General features: G+C 58.9%; 1 protein-coding gene across 1 annotated transcript; it reads left to right on the plus strand.

Annotated features, from left to right (window-relative positions):
• Nucleotides 1–97: 97 nt before the first annotated feature.
• Nucleotides 98–14,576, plus strand: DEF6 (DEF6 guanine nucleotide exchange factor). Its single transcript, XM_040616400.1, has 11 exons — nucleotides 98–1,171; nucleotides 6,186–6,326; nucleotides 8,104–8,289; nucleotides 10,152–10,379; nucleotides 10,460–10,606; nucleotides 10,782–10,890; nucleotides 10,973–11,271; nucleotides 11,803–11,969; nucleotides 12,174–12,372; nucleotides 12,854–12,944; nucleotides 13,175–14,576. The coding sequence occupies exons 1-11, from the start codon at nucleotides 962–964 to the stop codon at nucleotides 13,384–13,386; spliced, it is 1,989 nt and encodes a 662-aa protein (XP_040472334.1). The 5' UTR covers nucleotides 98–961; the 3' UTR covers nucleotides 13,387–14,576.

Consider the following 14,576-nt stretch of genomic DNA (forward strand, 5'->3'; position numbering starts at 1 on the left):
CCCTTCTCTTTTTCAGTCCCCAGGGCCCGTGGCTGGCGCAGGGTGGGGTGGATATTACTAGTTTGCAGATGTAAGGATTAGGGAAGTTCAGATGTGTTGAATTGAACAAAAATGTCCTGCCAAAGCAGTGATTGTCCAAAAAATAGTGCTGAGGACGGCTGTGAGCAAGACAAGGTGTAGCTTGAAAGCCCCCAGTGTGTGTCTTAAGAGGGGTTAAGAGCTGTGTCTTGAATCTCAGATCAGGGCTTGGCTCTCCAAGATCTCCTGTAAGCCTAGATTCAGGGAATTGTGTTAATACAAGAAAATGTGTCTGTGAACGCATCCTGCAACCCTCTGAGCTGGGGGGAGAGACCTGGGCTGGCTTCCCGGGAGTAACCTCAGCCCCTCTGCTGCGTGCCTCTGCCCCAGGCAGTTTGTGGACAAAGCCAGTGTGGAGAGGACCATAGAAGGTTGGAAAAGACCTTTAAAGTTACCACATCCCACCGTAAATCCAGCAGCAGCGCAGGTTCCCGGCGATCAGCTGGTTTATTTTTTGGATCGACCCAAGCAGCTTGCAGTGAGCCCCGGGAGGGCAGCGGCCGGCTCGATTGCTGCTCACCTTCCTCGGTGTGGCTGATCCCAAAACAAGCAGGGCTGGAACCTTTGCAAAAGGCGCAAAAAGCAAAACCCTGTTGTGAGAAGAAAATGATCCCAGCTGAAACCAGGACTGGGGAACCTCTGCATTTAAATCCCAGGAAAAGAAGCTGCCACCGGAGCCGGGGAGGGGATTTCTCTCTGCAGAAGACGAATGCCGAGCAAGCTTTTGATCTCTAAGGAAGGGTTACAACCCTCGTTCTGTTTGCGCGCCGGCAGCGTTGTGCTTCCCTCGGCGTGGGGGCTCCCTTGGTGACAGGGAAAAGCCGTGCTGTGACCCGTGGGCCATGCTGTGACCCGTGGGCTTCTCTGGGGTGTGCCCAAGCAGATGGCGCTCCAGCTTCGCGCGTCCCCCGCCGCCCAAGGCTGCCGAGGCAGGCGGTTTCCTGGAACCGGATCCTCGGCCTCGACAGAGCCGCCTCTGCCATCGCCGCCTGTAGCCATGGACCTGCGAGCGGAGCTGCTCAAGTCCATCTGGTACGCCTTCACCGCCCTGGATGTGGAGAAGAGCGGCAAGGTCTCCAAATCCCAGCTCAAAGTGAGTTCCCCAGGGGCCTCGGCTGGCCCCAGCGCCGGGCTGGTGGGTGGGCTGCGAAGGGAGACCGGGTCCAGGGATGCTTTGCATCTCTCCTGGGTTTTCACGGAGGAGTTGTGAAATACTACAGTTAGTAAGACCTTGCTGTTGCCTCTACGCTGTTTTTGGTGACGCTCTCTGGCTCTGCCTCATCTCCCTTTATAAAAAAAAAAAAAGAGTGAGGGAGTTAATGCTCAAATGTATTTTGTAGGTGAAAATGAGGTGCAATCGAATTTTTAGTTGTTTTTGGTTTCTTACGCTTTTTATGGCTAACTAGCAGCCCAAACTGGGTTTATATTTTCTTGCTTGCTGGAGCACCCGCATTTCTCTTCCTGTTCAACCAGCGGCTCAGTATGTAGAGGCAGGCTGGTTTTAAATGAAAACTCACTGATCTTGCCAGAAATAAAACAGCACTTTAAAAACCATCTCTGCTTTCCCCTCTCCCCCCACTCCCCTCCTTAGCAGCTTTAGAGGGCTCCTGCCTTCAGCCCTTCATTTAAACCCATCACGGCTTTAAAAATCTTTTTGTCTGCCTCCGAGATGGGGTATAGGCGAATCTGCCAGGTTGCACCTCAGCTTCGACAGTAATTACTGATTTTTATCTTTTTTTTTTTTTTTCCCTTTGCAAACGACGGGACTCCTTTTGTGTTGCGGTGTAAGCATCCTGTTCTTAGGCTGGTGCCAGGGTTGGGAATTCTGGTTGGAGCAGGGGGCTGCAGTGCGGAGGGAAGACCTGAGCTAGAAACATTCCAAACACGGGGAGGTGTCGCGTCAGGGCTCGGCAGCTGCCGCCAGCCTGCCAGAAACGTTGCAAAGAAACCTCTTTTTCCTCCGTTCCCTCTACTTTTGGGGGCTTCCCGCAGGACAGCCTGCAGGGAAGGTGCTGGGCTTGGCAGTGGGGGCACGTTTTGCCCCAAAATTCAGTTTTGTTTGCAGGGGTGAGGAGGAGAAGCAGCGGGAGCCAGGCTCCTCCTGTTCAGCCGCTGAGAGGCTTTGGCTGCTCCCCAGAAGCTCATTGCATGTGCGCCCTGCGAGCCACGCTCACCTACTTAAAACTGTGGAAATAGCTGAAGGAATTAAGGAAAATCCCAAAGCAAGCCAGAGCCTAATTCCCCTTGCTAGTCCCCAAGAAGGGCTGCTCTGCACCCCTTAGCATCCCCTGCACCAGGCCCTTGGGTCCTGAGCCCAGCCCACGTGTGCTGCTGGCCCCAAAAGCAGCGGCCGTGCACACGTGCAGCACTAATCTTGTGAGATCTCTATCACCGGCGACAATGCTGAGGCCACCAAGACCCTAATTTTAACGGTGATTTCCTAGAGAGTTTGTGCTGGGGAGGCCGGGGAGCTTTGAACCCTGGTGCGGGGGCGGTGGGGGTGCTGGGGACGGTGTCTCTATGGTGGCTTTGCCCAGGGTGACATTTCAGAGGGGGAGAGTCACAGAGAGGGCGGCAGGGCAGTCTGATGACGATAACTTTCTGCCCACCACGAGGCTGGGGCAGCGTTTCCATCCCCCATTGCTGCCGAGCACTGGCCGGGGTTTGCCCCAGCCCACACGAGCCAGCAGCAGCATTCCTGTTATTTCCATGCAGAAAAACACCAGGATCTTGCAGGTTGGAGCTATAACATGTTAAAGCCACGATCGCCGTGCCCTCTCCGAAATCCCCCCGGGCTGCGCTCTGCGCGCTCTGCTCGCTCGCCCAGGCGTGTTGCTGCAAGAAGGATGATGAGCGAGGGTGGGAGGAAGGCCGGTGTGCGCAGCGTTTGCAGCGACAGCAACAAAACCAGCCCCAAGAGCTTGTGCTGGGGTTTTGCCGGCACACAGCAGCACCCCGACGGGAGCTGGGTGCTTAACTCCTCCGCCCGCTCTCCGGCCAGCTGCACAAGTGAATTTATTGGCGTTTCGAAGCGTGATGGCAAAGCCGTGGGGAGCCGCTGGGTCCAGCGGTTGAGTTCCTTGTATGGACGCTCCCAGGCGAGCAAGCGCAGCATCTGCCTGCGTGTAGGTGTGTATCTGCACAGGAAGGAAGGACAGCCTGGTGGTGGGGTGCTACGTGTCGAGAGATGTCGGGTAGTTTTGTCACCAGTGTGGGCACGCGCCAGCGCTGCTCTTGGATGAGTGGGTGTCCTCTCGGTGCCGTTGCATCCTCCCCGGCCAAGCTGGGGGAGCTACTCCCCGCGGCCGCGGATGCTGGCTGGGATGCGGGATGCGGCCCCGGTGGGCAGAGCTGAGCCCTTTCAGGGGGCTGTGGCCAGCTAGGGCAGCGGGTGGGAGCCACAAAGCACCGTCCCAGGGCCTTCTGGCACCTCTGTTCCGCTCCTGCCCCTGTTTCAGGGGGAGAGGAGCGGTTTGCTGAGCGGTCCAAGGGCTCTGTCTCCTGAGGCTGCCCCGACAGCAAAGCTCTTGGGGAGTGGAGAGGGGGGGAGGGGGGGCAGGCGGGCGGTTTAAATGACGGGCTTCATGTCGGGGGGGCACAGGGATTCCGCTGTCACTGCGTGGGGTTGCAGGCTCGGGGTGCAGATGGCAGGGGAGTGGCTCTTGCTGGCTTTTTGAGAAAGAGTGCGTAGCCCTTGTGGGTGCCTGGGGGGCTGGGGTGGCACAGCCCAGCTGGGTTATGGACCCTCCCCCAGAGCAGGATGGAGGTGCCTGCCTTGGTCTGAAAGCTCCTCTGCTTGTTACATGCACAAAATACACTCGGCACAGGCCAGTGGGTCCCAGTTTGGCCAGTGACAGGTCTGCGAGCAGCTCAGCCGTTCAAGCAGGGGGGAAAGCCTTCCTCGAGGTAGGGAACTGGTGGTCTTGGGGCTGGGCTTGAGTCGAGGGGGCTTGGCTGATGGGGTGGTGAGGCAGCCGTCCCCGCTCGCATCCCCCTCGCTACCGAAAACAGGCAGCTGAAGGAGCCCTCACAGCTGGGAAAGGTTCCCGCTGCTGGGGGTCCCCTGGGACAGGGCTCCCTGCACCCCCAGCGCCGGTGGAGCTTTGATTTTCTCAGCAGGGCCAGTCTGCTTGCACATGGGGAAACTGAGGCAGCAGCCATGCTCCCTGCGTGGTGCAGGAGCCCTGAGCCCCCCCCGCTCCCACCCACTGGGCTGTTTAACACGGGGAGCCAGGCTCCAGCCTGAAAGGTCACCCCCAGCCCTGGCATCAGCCCTGACGTCTTCCCTGGGGGAGAAGAGGGCCTGCCATTCTCCAGCCACATTAAATATTCCACCCCCGACTCCAGCTGGTGTCAGCAGTGGCTGCAGGCGTGGGAGTGAGGGGTGATGGGGAGCAGGGGGAGAAACAGCATCAGGGCTGGTGCTCGGAGGGATTTGGGATGCTTGGGGGGTGTTGGGCAGACCTCTAGCCCCCTCCAGCCACCCCCTGCACACTACAGGGGAAAGGTTGTGCCACCAAACTGCGCTCGGAGCATCCCTTCCCTTCTCCCCCCCTGTTATTTTCCACTCCTGTCCTTCATTCCAGAGCCTGGAGGGGGCTTCTCACCTCTTCTCTCCGTGGGGTTGGGGCAGCCCTGGCCCCACGCGCCCCATCACCAGCCTGGCCAGGGCTCTCCTCCCCACCCTGCCCCGCTTCCATTCTGTAGGTGGCCGCTCCGGTGAGTGGAGGGGCTTTTGCAGCGTGCTGGGGCAGATGGAGGGGCTCGGGGTGCTGGCCATGGCGGGGGGCACATGCAAGACTCCCCCCAGGGCTTTTGGGGTGCTGTGAGAGGAGATGTAAGAGATGGGAATGAGGCCCTATGTTGGAAACGGGGAACAGGATGTGATTCCCAAACTTTCAATCCGTCCTGATGGATTTGTGAGCTATCCCAGAGGATACCCAGGGTGCTTCCATCCCTCTCCACCCCTGTGCAGACCCCAGGGCCACACTGAACCCCAAAAAGCGCAGCAATGGCAGCGACGCTCAGGGCTACCGCTGTGTGGGAGCGCAGGGTGGAGGCCTGCTGATAACATCGGTCCGGAGGCTGGAAAAGAGAAAGAAAATCTGGTTGAGCAAGAACCGTCTCCAGCTGCAGCAGCCGGCATGGCCTCCGGCAGCTCCTCTCCCGCTGGGAGGAAATTTCCAGTCCTGCACAGAGAGGAGCAGGGATACTGCGCACCAGCTCCTCCAGCCCCTCTCCTGAAACCTTGGCAAGCAGCATCTGCAGATCCTACAAGCCATCTCTGCAAACCCTGGTGCCATGGGGATCCATTTGGGATGCTCCTTGAACCACCTCCTGCTTGCTGGGAGGGAAAGACAAGGAGACAACCTGCCCGGCACCGTGAGCCGGAGAGGCTGGTGGTGCTCGTGGGCAGCCTGGCTCCGGGCTCCGGCTGCTGGCGCGGCAGCGGTGTGGGCTGTCCAGCACGTGGGAAATTTGGGAGCTTCAAAACACGCTTTGTTCTGGAGGATTTGGACAAAAAACGGGCTGGTCGGTGACGCTGGCGGAGTGCTTCTGGAGATAGGATGTCTCCAGGTCTCCATCATCTGCTTCCCTTGCAGACAAAAACCTTTTCTTAGTTTCTTATAAATCTTTTCTTATTTTCACCTTTGTGTCTTTCTCTGCCCCGTTGGCAGAAAGCAACCGCTGCCACGCTGGGCGCCGTCATCAGTTATGTTTTCAAGAAATTGCTAAGGGCAGCTGCCAAACAGCATGGCTTGGGGTGGCTTATCATTTTGTCTAGATCAAAGCATGTCCTGTTTGCTCTGTAATGTTAGAAACAGCTCTTAAAAAAAAAAAAAAAAAAAAAAGTTCCCTGTGTGCCAAGAAAAAAAAGAAACTCATGTGGAAAAATCCTCAATTTTTATCTGTTTGGAAATGATTCTCTAAGGTTTACGTTTGGGAATATTCCGCTGTCCCTTTGCCAAACCCAAACCGTGCCTCGGTGCTGTGGCCGCAGGGAGGTGATGCTGGGCAGGGCAGGGTCCCCGGGCGGGTGGGTGGCCTCGTGGGGATGTGCTGGGGCAGGGCTGGGGGTTGTTCACCATCTCCTCGTGCTCGGCCAGGTGCTGTCTCACAACCTGTACACGGTGCTGTGCATCCCCCACGACCCCGTGGCGCTGGAAGAGCATTTCCGCGATGACGACGACGGGCCGGTGTCCAGCCAGGGTTACATGCCGTACCTCAACAAGTACATCCTGGACAAGGTGAGCCCCTCCGCCACCCCCCCCGACCGGCTGCATCTCGAGTGGGGACACCACGGTGCCCAGTCTGCTCCCACATCGTGTGGGACCCCCACGGCTCTGCTTCCCTCCGCTCTCGGAGATCCTGTGCCTCGGTGGTTGGAAAAAGGATACAGAGAGGTGGGGAGCTGGCAGGTGAACGCCGCAGCGAGTGGGAAATGTTTAATCCTCAGTGTTTTCTTGGCAAGGATGAAGTCAGCCCTTTCCGTCAAGGCTCTGGACGGAGGTGTATCTCTGCCCACATTTCCTAAAGAGCTCGGAGAGAGAAATCAGCCCCTTTTTCCTCTCCGCCCCTGTTCAAATTTGAGGTGTGACCTCAGCTGGTGAAGAGGAGGAGAGGGAGGAGGACAAGGTGCCAGGGCAGGAGCAGAGCCTGGGGTGGGCAGGGGATTTTCTCCCTTTTTTCCACTCGACTCAAAGGCACCTTTGTTTGGCTCAGCAGCGAGACTTTGCGGCTGGGTGCGCGTTTCCTCCAGGCATGCGAGGAGAGGAAAAATGACTGACAACTTTCTTCCACTGTGTGCTCGAAAGAAGGGGGGGGCCCAGAGCTGGGTGCCGTAACCCTTCCCTGCCCTGCCCTGCCGCTTCCCCGGGGCTGAGCCGTGCCTTTTCCCAGCATACCGGCGTCCCTGCCGGTGTCCGTCCGTGCCGGTCTTTGCCTTGCCCTGAGCGGTTCAGGAGCTGCCCAGCTTGATCCAGGGATGCTGATCTCAGCTGCAGGGATCTGGTCTGTGGTGAGCGAGGACAGTCTTCCCTGGCTCCCTCTGCCCGGGGCAGCTGCCCAAGGTCAGCCCAGCCTGCTTGCTCCAGCACGGAGCAGCCAAAATCCTTCCAGTTTCCCAGACAGTTCTTTGGGAAAAGACCTTTAAACCCTCTCCTTCTGGTTTTACCATGGCTAATAAAATCCCAGAGGCAGCCTGAGAAGGGGAAGTGGGTTTTCCTAGTAAGAGGGGCTTTCAGCTTTCCACCACCCGAAGATTTTTCTCCAGCTTGGCCACCACAGGCTGCAGTTTGCCCTCGTGCCAGCAGCACACAGCTCACACAGCTGGGATGGAGCAGCCAGAAGTGGCCTGGCTCCCTTGGTCCCCATCACAGTTCACCAGTAACAGGCCAAAAGCCACATGAAGCCAGTAGCGATGCTGGGCGAGTGGCCACAGAAGCTCACAGACAGGCAGCGGGGCTGTGGTTGGTGCTGCCTGCCCGTGGGCTGACACTTCCCTTTGCTGAGCACCAGTTCCTCTTCATGGTCAAAGGGGGTACTGGGAATGACCCGGAGCCATGGAGGCACTGGGGAGGTGGGCTTGGGAGAGCACCATGCCGTGCTGCATGTGCTTCACCACGGGGGTCCTGCTGGTGCTTCACCACGGGGTTCCCACATGTGCTCCAGAGCCCGGCAGGTCATGGCTGAGCCACCATGGCCATGCCACAGTGCTGCAGCAGTCCCGTAGCATCTTCTATACCCGATATATATATATATATATATATATATATATATATATATATATATATATATATATAAAAGGATGCCTTGCTGGCCTGACCTGTGCTGGCACCAATGGGCAGCGCCCACTTACACTCCGGTTGTGTGTCCCATGTACCGGTCGCCCCGTGCTTCTCACCGGCAGGGACAGGAGGTTTGGTTTCAGGTGTGAGGGTTTCTTCCCTCCAGCGCTCCCCGCCCCGAGAAGCCCCCTCTGTAACCCTGCAGCACCGTGCTCACCCCCTCAACTCCTGCCTGCAGGTGGAGGAAGGTGCTTTTGTCAAAGAAAACTTTGATGAGCTCTGCTGGACCCTGACGGCGAAGAAGAATTACAAGCCCGACCGCAATGGGAATAGCATTATATCCCACCAAGATGCCTTCAGGCTCTGGTGTCTCTTCAACTTTCTGTCTGAAGACAAATACCCTCTCGTCATGGTGCCAGATGAGGTAGGACCTGCCTCTCGTGCCCCCCCACCCCCGTCCTCCCAGGGCTCCGTGTGCTGGCGGAGCCCCATTTGGGGATGACGCATCCCACTATCGCTTCCTGGCATGTCCCATCACATCCTGCAAGATGTGGAGCTCCAGGGTGTGAGAGCGAGCAGACAGGGGTGGGATGAGGGGGTGTCTTCCCTGGACACCCCCTGTTATGCCCATGGCCAGCCCTGCTGCCCAGGGGGAAGGGGATGACTTGGGAGCAGCTCGAAGGACCCCTCCAAAATGCTGATGTCTTGGACAATGAGGTGTGGGCTGGTCTGTGTTGCACTTTCGTGGTCTAAGCCTACACCAACGAGCTCTTTTCCCGGCTTTGAAATGAATGTGCCAGTTCTCAGAGCCCCAGCCAAGGAGCATCCGCAGCTCAGCTCCTCCTGGGGCGGGTCCCTTGCCCGAAGCCCCTGCATCTCACCCAAGGGTTGAGTCGAGCACGGTGTTGGAGGAGAACTCCTGATTTTTATGGGTGGGAAAGAGGAGATGATGAGAAACCCTTAAAATCTGGTGCAATGGGAGGTTGCTCCCCATGAAATCGGTGTCAGGCTGGATGGGGCTGTGTCCCTTGGGCTGTCCTACACGAACAAAGGCAGCGGTGGAGCAGACCCGGTTGTCCCTCTCCGTGCCCGCTGCCACCAGGCATTCACCCCGTGCCCAGCATCCTGAGAGTTAAAAGCAAGGTACCCAGGGCACAGCAAAGCTTCTGGTAGTAATCTCCAAATCCCCAAATTCCACGCAGCATTTGGAGGGGGAGGTTCTCCCTTCTCCAAGGGTCAGATCAAACCCCCATGAGAAGTTGGGTAGATCTGAGGGAGAAGGGATAAGCTCAGAGCGGCCTCGCCAGGAGGAGCTCGACTGGGCTAGCAGCTGCCATCTGCTTCTACACCATCAACCTCCTGAGATCAGCAGAAAAAGTGAAAAGAAAAAAAAAAAGGACAAAAAATGACAAGCAGCGTGGCACTGCGCAGACGTAGGAGGGTGACCGCACTTCCTGCTCCCCGGGAGAGGTCTTTCCTGTTCCCCAGACCGTGACAAACTGAATCATCTTTCAGCTCACAGGGCTCAGTTTAGGGGGTAAGAAAAAAAAAAAAAGGAAAAAATAACGTTTAAATTCTTACCCTTCTCCTAGTTAGGTGATGTAAAAAAAAAATTTAAAAATAATATCCAGATGGGTGCAAGGGCTTTGGTGTGTTTTGCCTTTCTGCGTGGCTCACTGCAGCCACCCACCCTCCCTGGTCCCTCAGGTTGTGGGTAGAGGAGAGCTGGCAGCAAAACTTGAGCTGAAATGAGTCTTCCCATCATCACGTCAACCACTTCAGCTCTTTTTTTAAAGCTATCTATTTACAGTTTCAAAACAAAGCTCATCTCCTCCATAGGGACCTCTTCCTCTCCTCCCCCCCAGTGTTTTTACGCTTGCAGCTGGAAACCAGAGGGGTGCTGAGGTCAGGGCTGTGGTCTGAGGCACCTGCCCTGCAGGCTGGGGGTGGGGGGCAACGGCCTCGGTCTGTTCTTCCCCATGAACTCGACTCGGCAGAGCTTTCTCACTCTGCAGATAAACCAGCCCCAAACATCTCAGCCTTGTGGTTAAAAGGAAAAACCTCCTCACAGCGGTCAAATTCTAACCCACCGCCAACCTCCTGAGCCCGCCTCCTGCCTGGAGCACCTTGGCCTTGACCATCAACCATCACAAGGGTGATACCTCTGGGATAAGGGTCCTGCGTCTCCAGGCTGGAAAGAGATGTGGGCTTGGGCTCTCCGAAATGGGTCGGTGGGGTGGGGACAGCCCTCGCTTCTCCCCATCGCTGAGTTCCCCGTCCCCACAGGTGGAGTACCTGCTGAAGAAGATCTGCACGGCCATGAACGTGGAGCTGAACTCCGGCGAGCTGGATGACTACCTCTCCCAGGAGCCGCAGGGGCAGGGGGGGCTGACGGTCTGGCAGTTCCTGGACATGGTGAACTCGGGGCGGTTCCTGCGCGGCATTGAGCAGGAGGCCGTCAGCATGGCCGTGGAGGAGGTGTACCAGGAGGTCATCGAGGACGTGCTCAAACAGGCAAGGAGCCCACAGGTCCTGGGGCACAAGCTCTGCCCTGCCCCCACCCTGGTTTTGACCCCTGTGTGTCTCGGGCGCAGGGCTACCTCTGGAAGAAGGGCCAGCTGAGGAGGAACTGGTCGGAGCGGTGGTTCACGCTCAAGCCCAGTGTCCTGTCCTACTACATGAGCGAGGAGCGGAAGGAGAAGAAGGGGAGCATCGCGCTGGACAAGCACTGCTGCGTGGAGGTACGGCCCAGGTGGTGCCCAGCGTGAGGACAGGAGACCCAGGAGATCCCCCTCAGCCCCCAGGAATACACAATTCCACATCCAAGAGCATGGGAGAGCCGGTCCTCTGGCTGAAGAAGGTGGGGATGAGGTGGGGGACAGGGGGGTAACGCCGTCCTGGGTCCTCTCCCTGCAGGTGCTCCCCGACCGAGATGGGAAGAGGTGCATGTTCTGCGTGAGGACCTCCTCCCGCACCTACGAGATGAGCGCCTCCGACACCCGGCAGCGCCAGGAGTGGACCCTAGGTCCGTGCCCACCCTGCACCCCCTCCCCAGCTTCCCTGTGCCCCCCTCTGCGTCCTCGCTGACCACCCCCTTCCCTCCCCAGCCATCCAGACGGCCATCCGGCTGCAGGCTGAGGGCAAGAAGTCCCTGCACAAAGACCTGAAGCAGAAGCGCCGGGAGCAGCGGGAGCAACGGGAGCAGCGCAAGGCGGCCAAGGAGGAGGAGACGCAGCGGCTCAAGCAGCTCCAGGAGGAGAAGGAGAGGAAGCTGCAGGAGCTGGAGCTGCTGAAGGAGGCCCAGCGGCAGGCAGAGATACTCCTGCAGGAGGAGGAGCAGCGGCGGAGGCAGCAGCATGAGGAGATGCAGAGGACCCTGGAGATCCAGCTGCAGGAGGCTGAGCAGGTGGGTGCCTCCTCGCGACGTGTCCTGCCACAGGGCTGGGTTGCTCGTGGCACGGACGCTTCCTTCCCCTGTCCTTGCCCCCGGCAGCCTGGGGGTTTGGGGGAGCTTTTAGGAGCCTGTCCTGCTCTTGCAAGGATGCTGCAGCCACCCATCACCTCTGGGCTCCTGGGGGCCGTGTGTGACCTGGGGACGAGGGCTGGAGGGGTCAGCACCGCTGTGCAGGAGACACCCAAGGAGCAGGAGATGAGGACAACCTGCCCCGGGCTGTATGCAGCTGGGGGGCAGGTGACAGGCCCGTGCTAGTGCCAGGATGGCCACGGAGCCCGTTTCTGACCTTGCAGCCAGCGCTGGCTCCAAACGACGCGATGTGTCTCCTGAGCAAGGAATCGGCTTTGCTTTGGAACTGTCTCCGTGGGCTTTCCCTGGTGTGGGAGATGTCTGGCCCCATCTGCTCAGGGGTACGGGGGTCCCGGGGACGGCAGCAGCAGCTCTGCCACCTGCCCACGCTGATGGCTCCTCTCTCTGCCGCAGGCTCGCGCCTCCATGCAGGCAGAGATGGTCCTGAAGGAAGCAGAGGCAGAGCGGCAGCGCAAGCGCATCCTGGAGCTGGAAGACATGCAGGAGCGTCTCCAGGAAGCCCTGCAGCAGGAGGTGAAAGCACGGCAGGACGAGGAGTCCGTGAGATACGCACAGGCCAGGTAGGACCAGGGCATCCCTGCTCCTCCTCGACCCGCCCCACTCCCAGGGCAGCTTCTGGGCACGGGCACGTGCTCCCCAGGGCAATGCAGCGCTCCCCAGGTACTGGGGTGTGCTGGTGACTTCCCAGTATGTCAGCAGGGATGGGGGAAGCTGGTGGATGACGTGGTAGAGGGACATCCTCAGCTCTTGCTCTTTGTTGACAGGCTACTGGCTGAGGAAGAGGAGAAGCTGAAGCAGCTGATGAAGCTGAAGGAGGAGCAAGAGGAGTATATCATCAAAACTCAGCGGGAGAAGCAAGTCCTCAAGCAGGAGATGGAGAACAAGAACAAGTGTCTAGAAGAGGCACAGAAGCAGCTGGAAGAAGTGAGAGTGAACAGGCAGCGGGTGGACCAAGACGTCATGGTGAGCGCCACATCGGTGCCACATTGCTCCACACCACCAGCCCCAGGGGACTTCCCAGCCCTCCCTGAGTCACCCCCAGCTTGGGGGGCGGGCAGGACGGCCACCCACAGCTTTGGGGACCGAGCTGGCATTGCCTCGGGGGCTTTCTGAGCTGTGCCAGGTGCAGGCACGGGGGGGGGGGGGGGGGTGGGGGGTGGGGGGGGGTGGGGGAGTGGGATTTGGTGGCTGAGATGGGACAGGTGCGTCCTGCCCTGGGGACACAGCACTGCTGTCCAGAGCAATGTCCACACTGGGAGTGTGTGGAGGGGGGGGGGGACTGGAGGATGAGCAGAAGACCTGGAGGAGGGCGAGCTGCGTCTCCATCCGGAGGGAGACCCCGATCCAGGCTTACCCAGGGAAGGGAAACCTCCGCCCACGGTGCCGGGCGGGGGGGCTGCGGGGCGGCTGGCTCACCCCTCCCCTCCCCTCTGCCCCCTCGCAGGCAGCCCAGCGGAAGCTGCGACAGGCCAGCACCAACGTCAAGCACTGGAACGTCCAGATGAACCGGCTGATGCACCCCATCGGGCCTGGAGGTAGGAGACCGGCCATCACACCCTCCCTGCCCCCTCCCGAGCACCGCTGCCTGGGGCACGAGCCCTGCCTCCTGCCCATCTTCCCCTCTTTGGGGGCATCTGGGGGGACCCCCATCTTTTAGAGAAGATACCCCAACACTTCTGGCAAGGAGAGACCCTGCAGCCCTTTCCCTTAGCCGAAAGGTCCGTTTGGACCCCAGGTAAACAATCCTTCTTCTGCCTGTCCCCAGACAAGCGTACAAACGTGAGCGCAGGAGGCTTTGCTGGCTACCAACCCTTCCTCTCCCAGAGAGATTCTTCTCTCAAGCTCAAGCAGAAAGTGGAGGATAAAGGCAGCGAGCCCACAACGGACAACGGCAAGGAAAACGTGAGCAACGGTGGGAACAGCGGCGTGCCACCACCTCCGGATGCGGACCCCATGGCCACAGAGCCCACCAACTAGCCCCACAGGATGGCAGAGCCCAGCGGGGAACTGCGGGGGCCCAGCACGTCCCTCTGAGCGGACACGGTCAATATGGCCATCTCTGGACGGAGACAAGTGGGGACCAGCACAGAGCCTGTAGATGACTACATAGAAGGCAGAGATGCTCCCGTTTTCTTCAGGGAAGGGCCGCAGCTGCACGCCAGGGGGTTCAGCCAGCCCACCGCTGGGGAGAAGGCGGCGGGGCCATCTCCTCTGGTCTCCCCACATGTCGACCTGGACTCAACTCCCCAGACTCCAGTTTCCACCCTGTCTAAAAAAAGATAAGCCACCGGTGGGTCTGGACCGCGTGGCCGAGGGCTGCGGTTCCCTTTTGGTTTCTACCAGCAGGCCCTTCTGCATCGCCGGCTGCGCCCTTGGGTGCGTGGCGAGCCTTGGCAGACAGAGCGGTGCCTCCTCGCCACCCCCACAGAAAGGCTGGGGTGTCCTTAGCTAACACGTGCGTTCCTTGAAGGTGGTTGTTAATCACTGGGGTCACGTAGATGTTAGCAGAAACCAACAAGCAATAAAGCTTTTGGAGCTGCTGGCCCCCAGAGACCTCCTTCCCCACGCATCTGTGGCCCTGCAGGCCCTGCCCTCCCTCCTTGGCAGTGCGGGGGTTTGATTCCCACTGTGGGAAACAGCCCGTTAAAAGAAATCAGACACCAGCCATGGAAAGAGGCTCCACCAGTGGGTTTTGGGTTGGTCTGCGGAGGGCCAAGGGGGACACAGATGCTGGTGAGCTGGCCATAGACGATGAGCTCCTCTCCGGGGGGCAGCGGTAACGTCTGGGAGGGCCAACACCTCTGTATGATTAAGTGCTTGTATAGGAAGGTAACGGTGCTCAGGGCTTCATTTAGGTCTTTGCCCTTGGACTGCAGGACCCCCGGTTTCAGGAGTCCTGGCTCAGGGTCTGGTCCAAGCCCGCAGAAGGCAACGGCAAAGACTCCCAGGGGCCATCCGAACCGGGAGCCGGTGGATGCGGCAGCTCTCTCCCGTAACGCTGGCCTTGGCCTGGCTCCTCCAGCTAATTTGCTCCCAAAAAACCTGAGAACAAAAGCCAAGTCTGTTGGCAAACCTCCCCAAACAAAACAAAGCAAAGCAACACGTGCCGACACCGGGGTTAGTTTGTCCAAGTACCTCTGTTTCAATACAGTCCCGTTCACCGGTGA

The sequence above is a fragment of the Falco naumanni genome, chromosome 17 (genome assembly GCF_017639655.2).
Source record: "Falco naumanni isolate bFalNau1 chromosome 17, bFalNau1.pat, whole genome shotgun sequence".
Classification (NCBI taxonomy): Eukaryota; Metazoa; Chordata; class Aves; order Falconiformes; family Falconidae; genus Falco; species Falco naumanni.

What these genes read in the sequence shown, in the direction of transcription:
- DEF6 (XM_040616400.1), top strand. Translation starts at nt 962, where the DNA reads ATGGCGCTCCAGCTTCGCGCGTCCCCCGCCGCCCAAGGCTGCCGAGGC. An exon ending in TCTCCAAATCCCAGCTCAAA is followed by an intron (nt 1,172 to 6,185) that starts GTGAGTTCCCCA and finishes GTGCTCGGCCAG; the next exon opens with GTGCTGTCTCACAACCTGTA. An exon ending in ACAAGTACATCCTGGACAAG is followed by an intron (nt 6,327 to 8,103) that starts GTGAGCCCCTCC and finishes TCCTGCCTGCAG; the next exon opens with GTGGAGGAAGGTGCTTTTGT.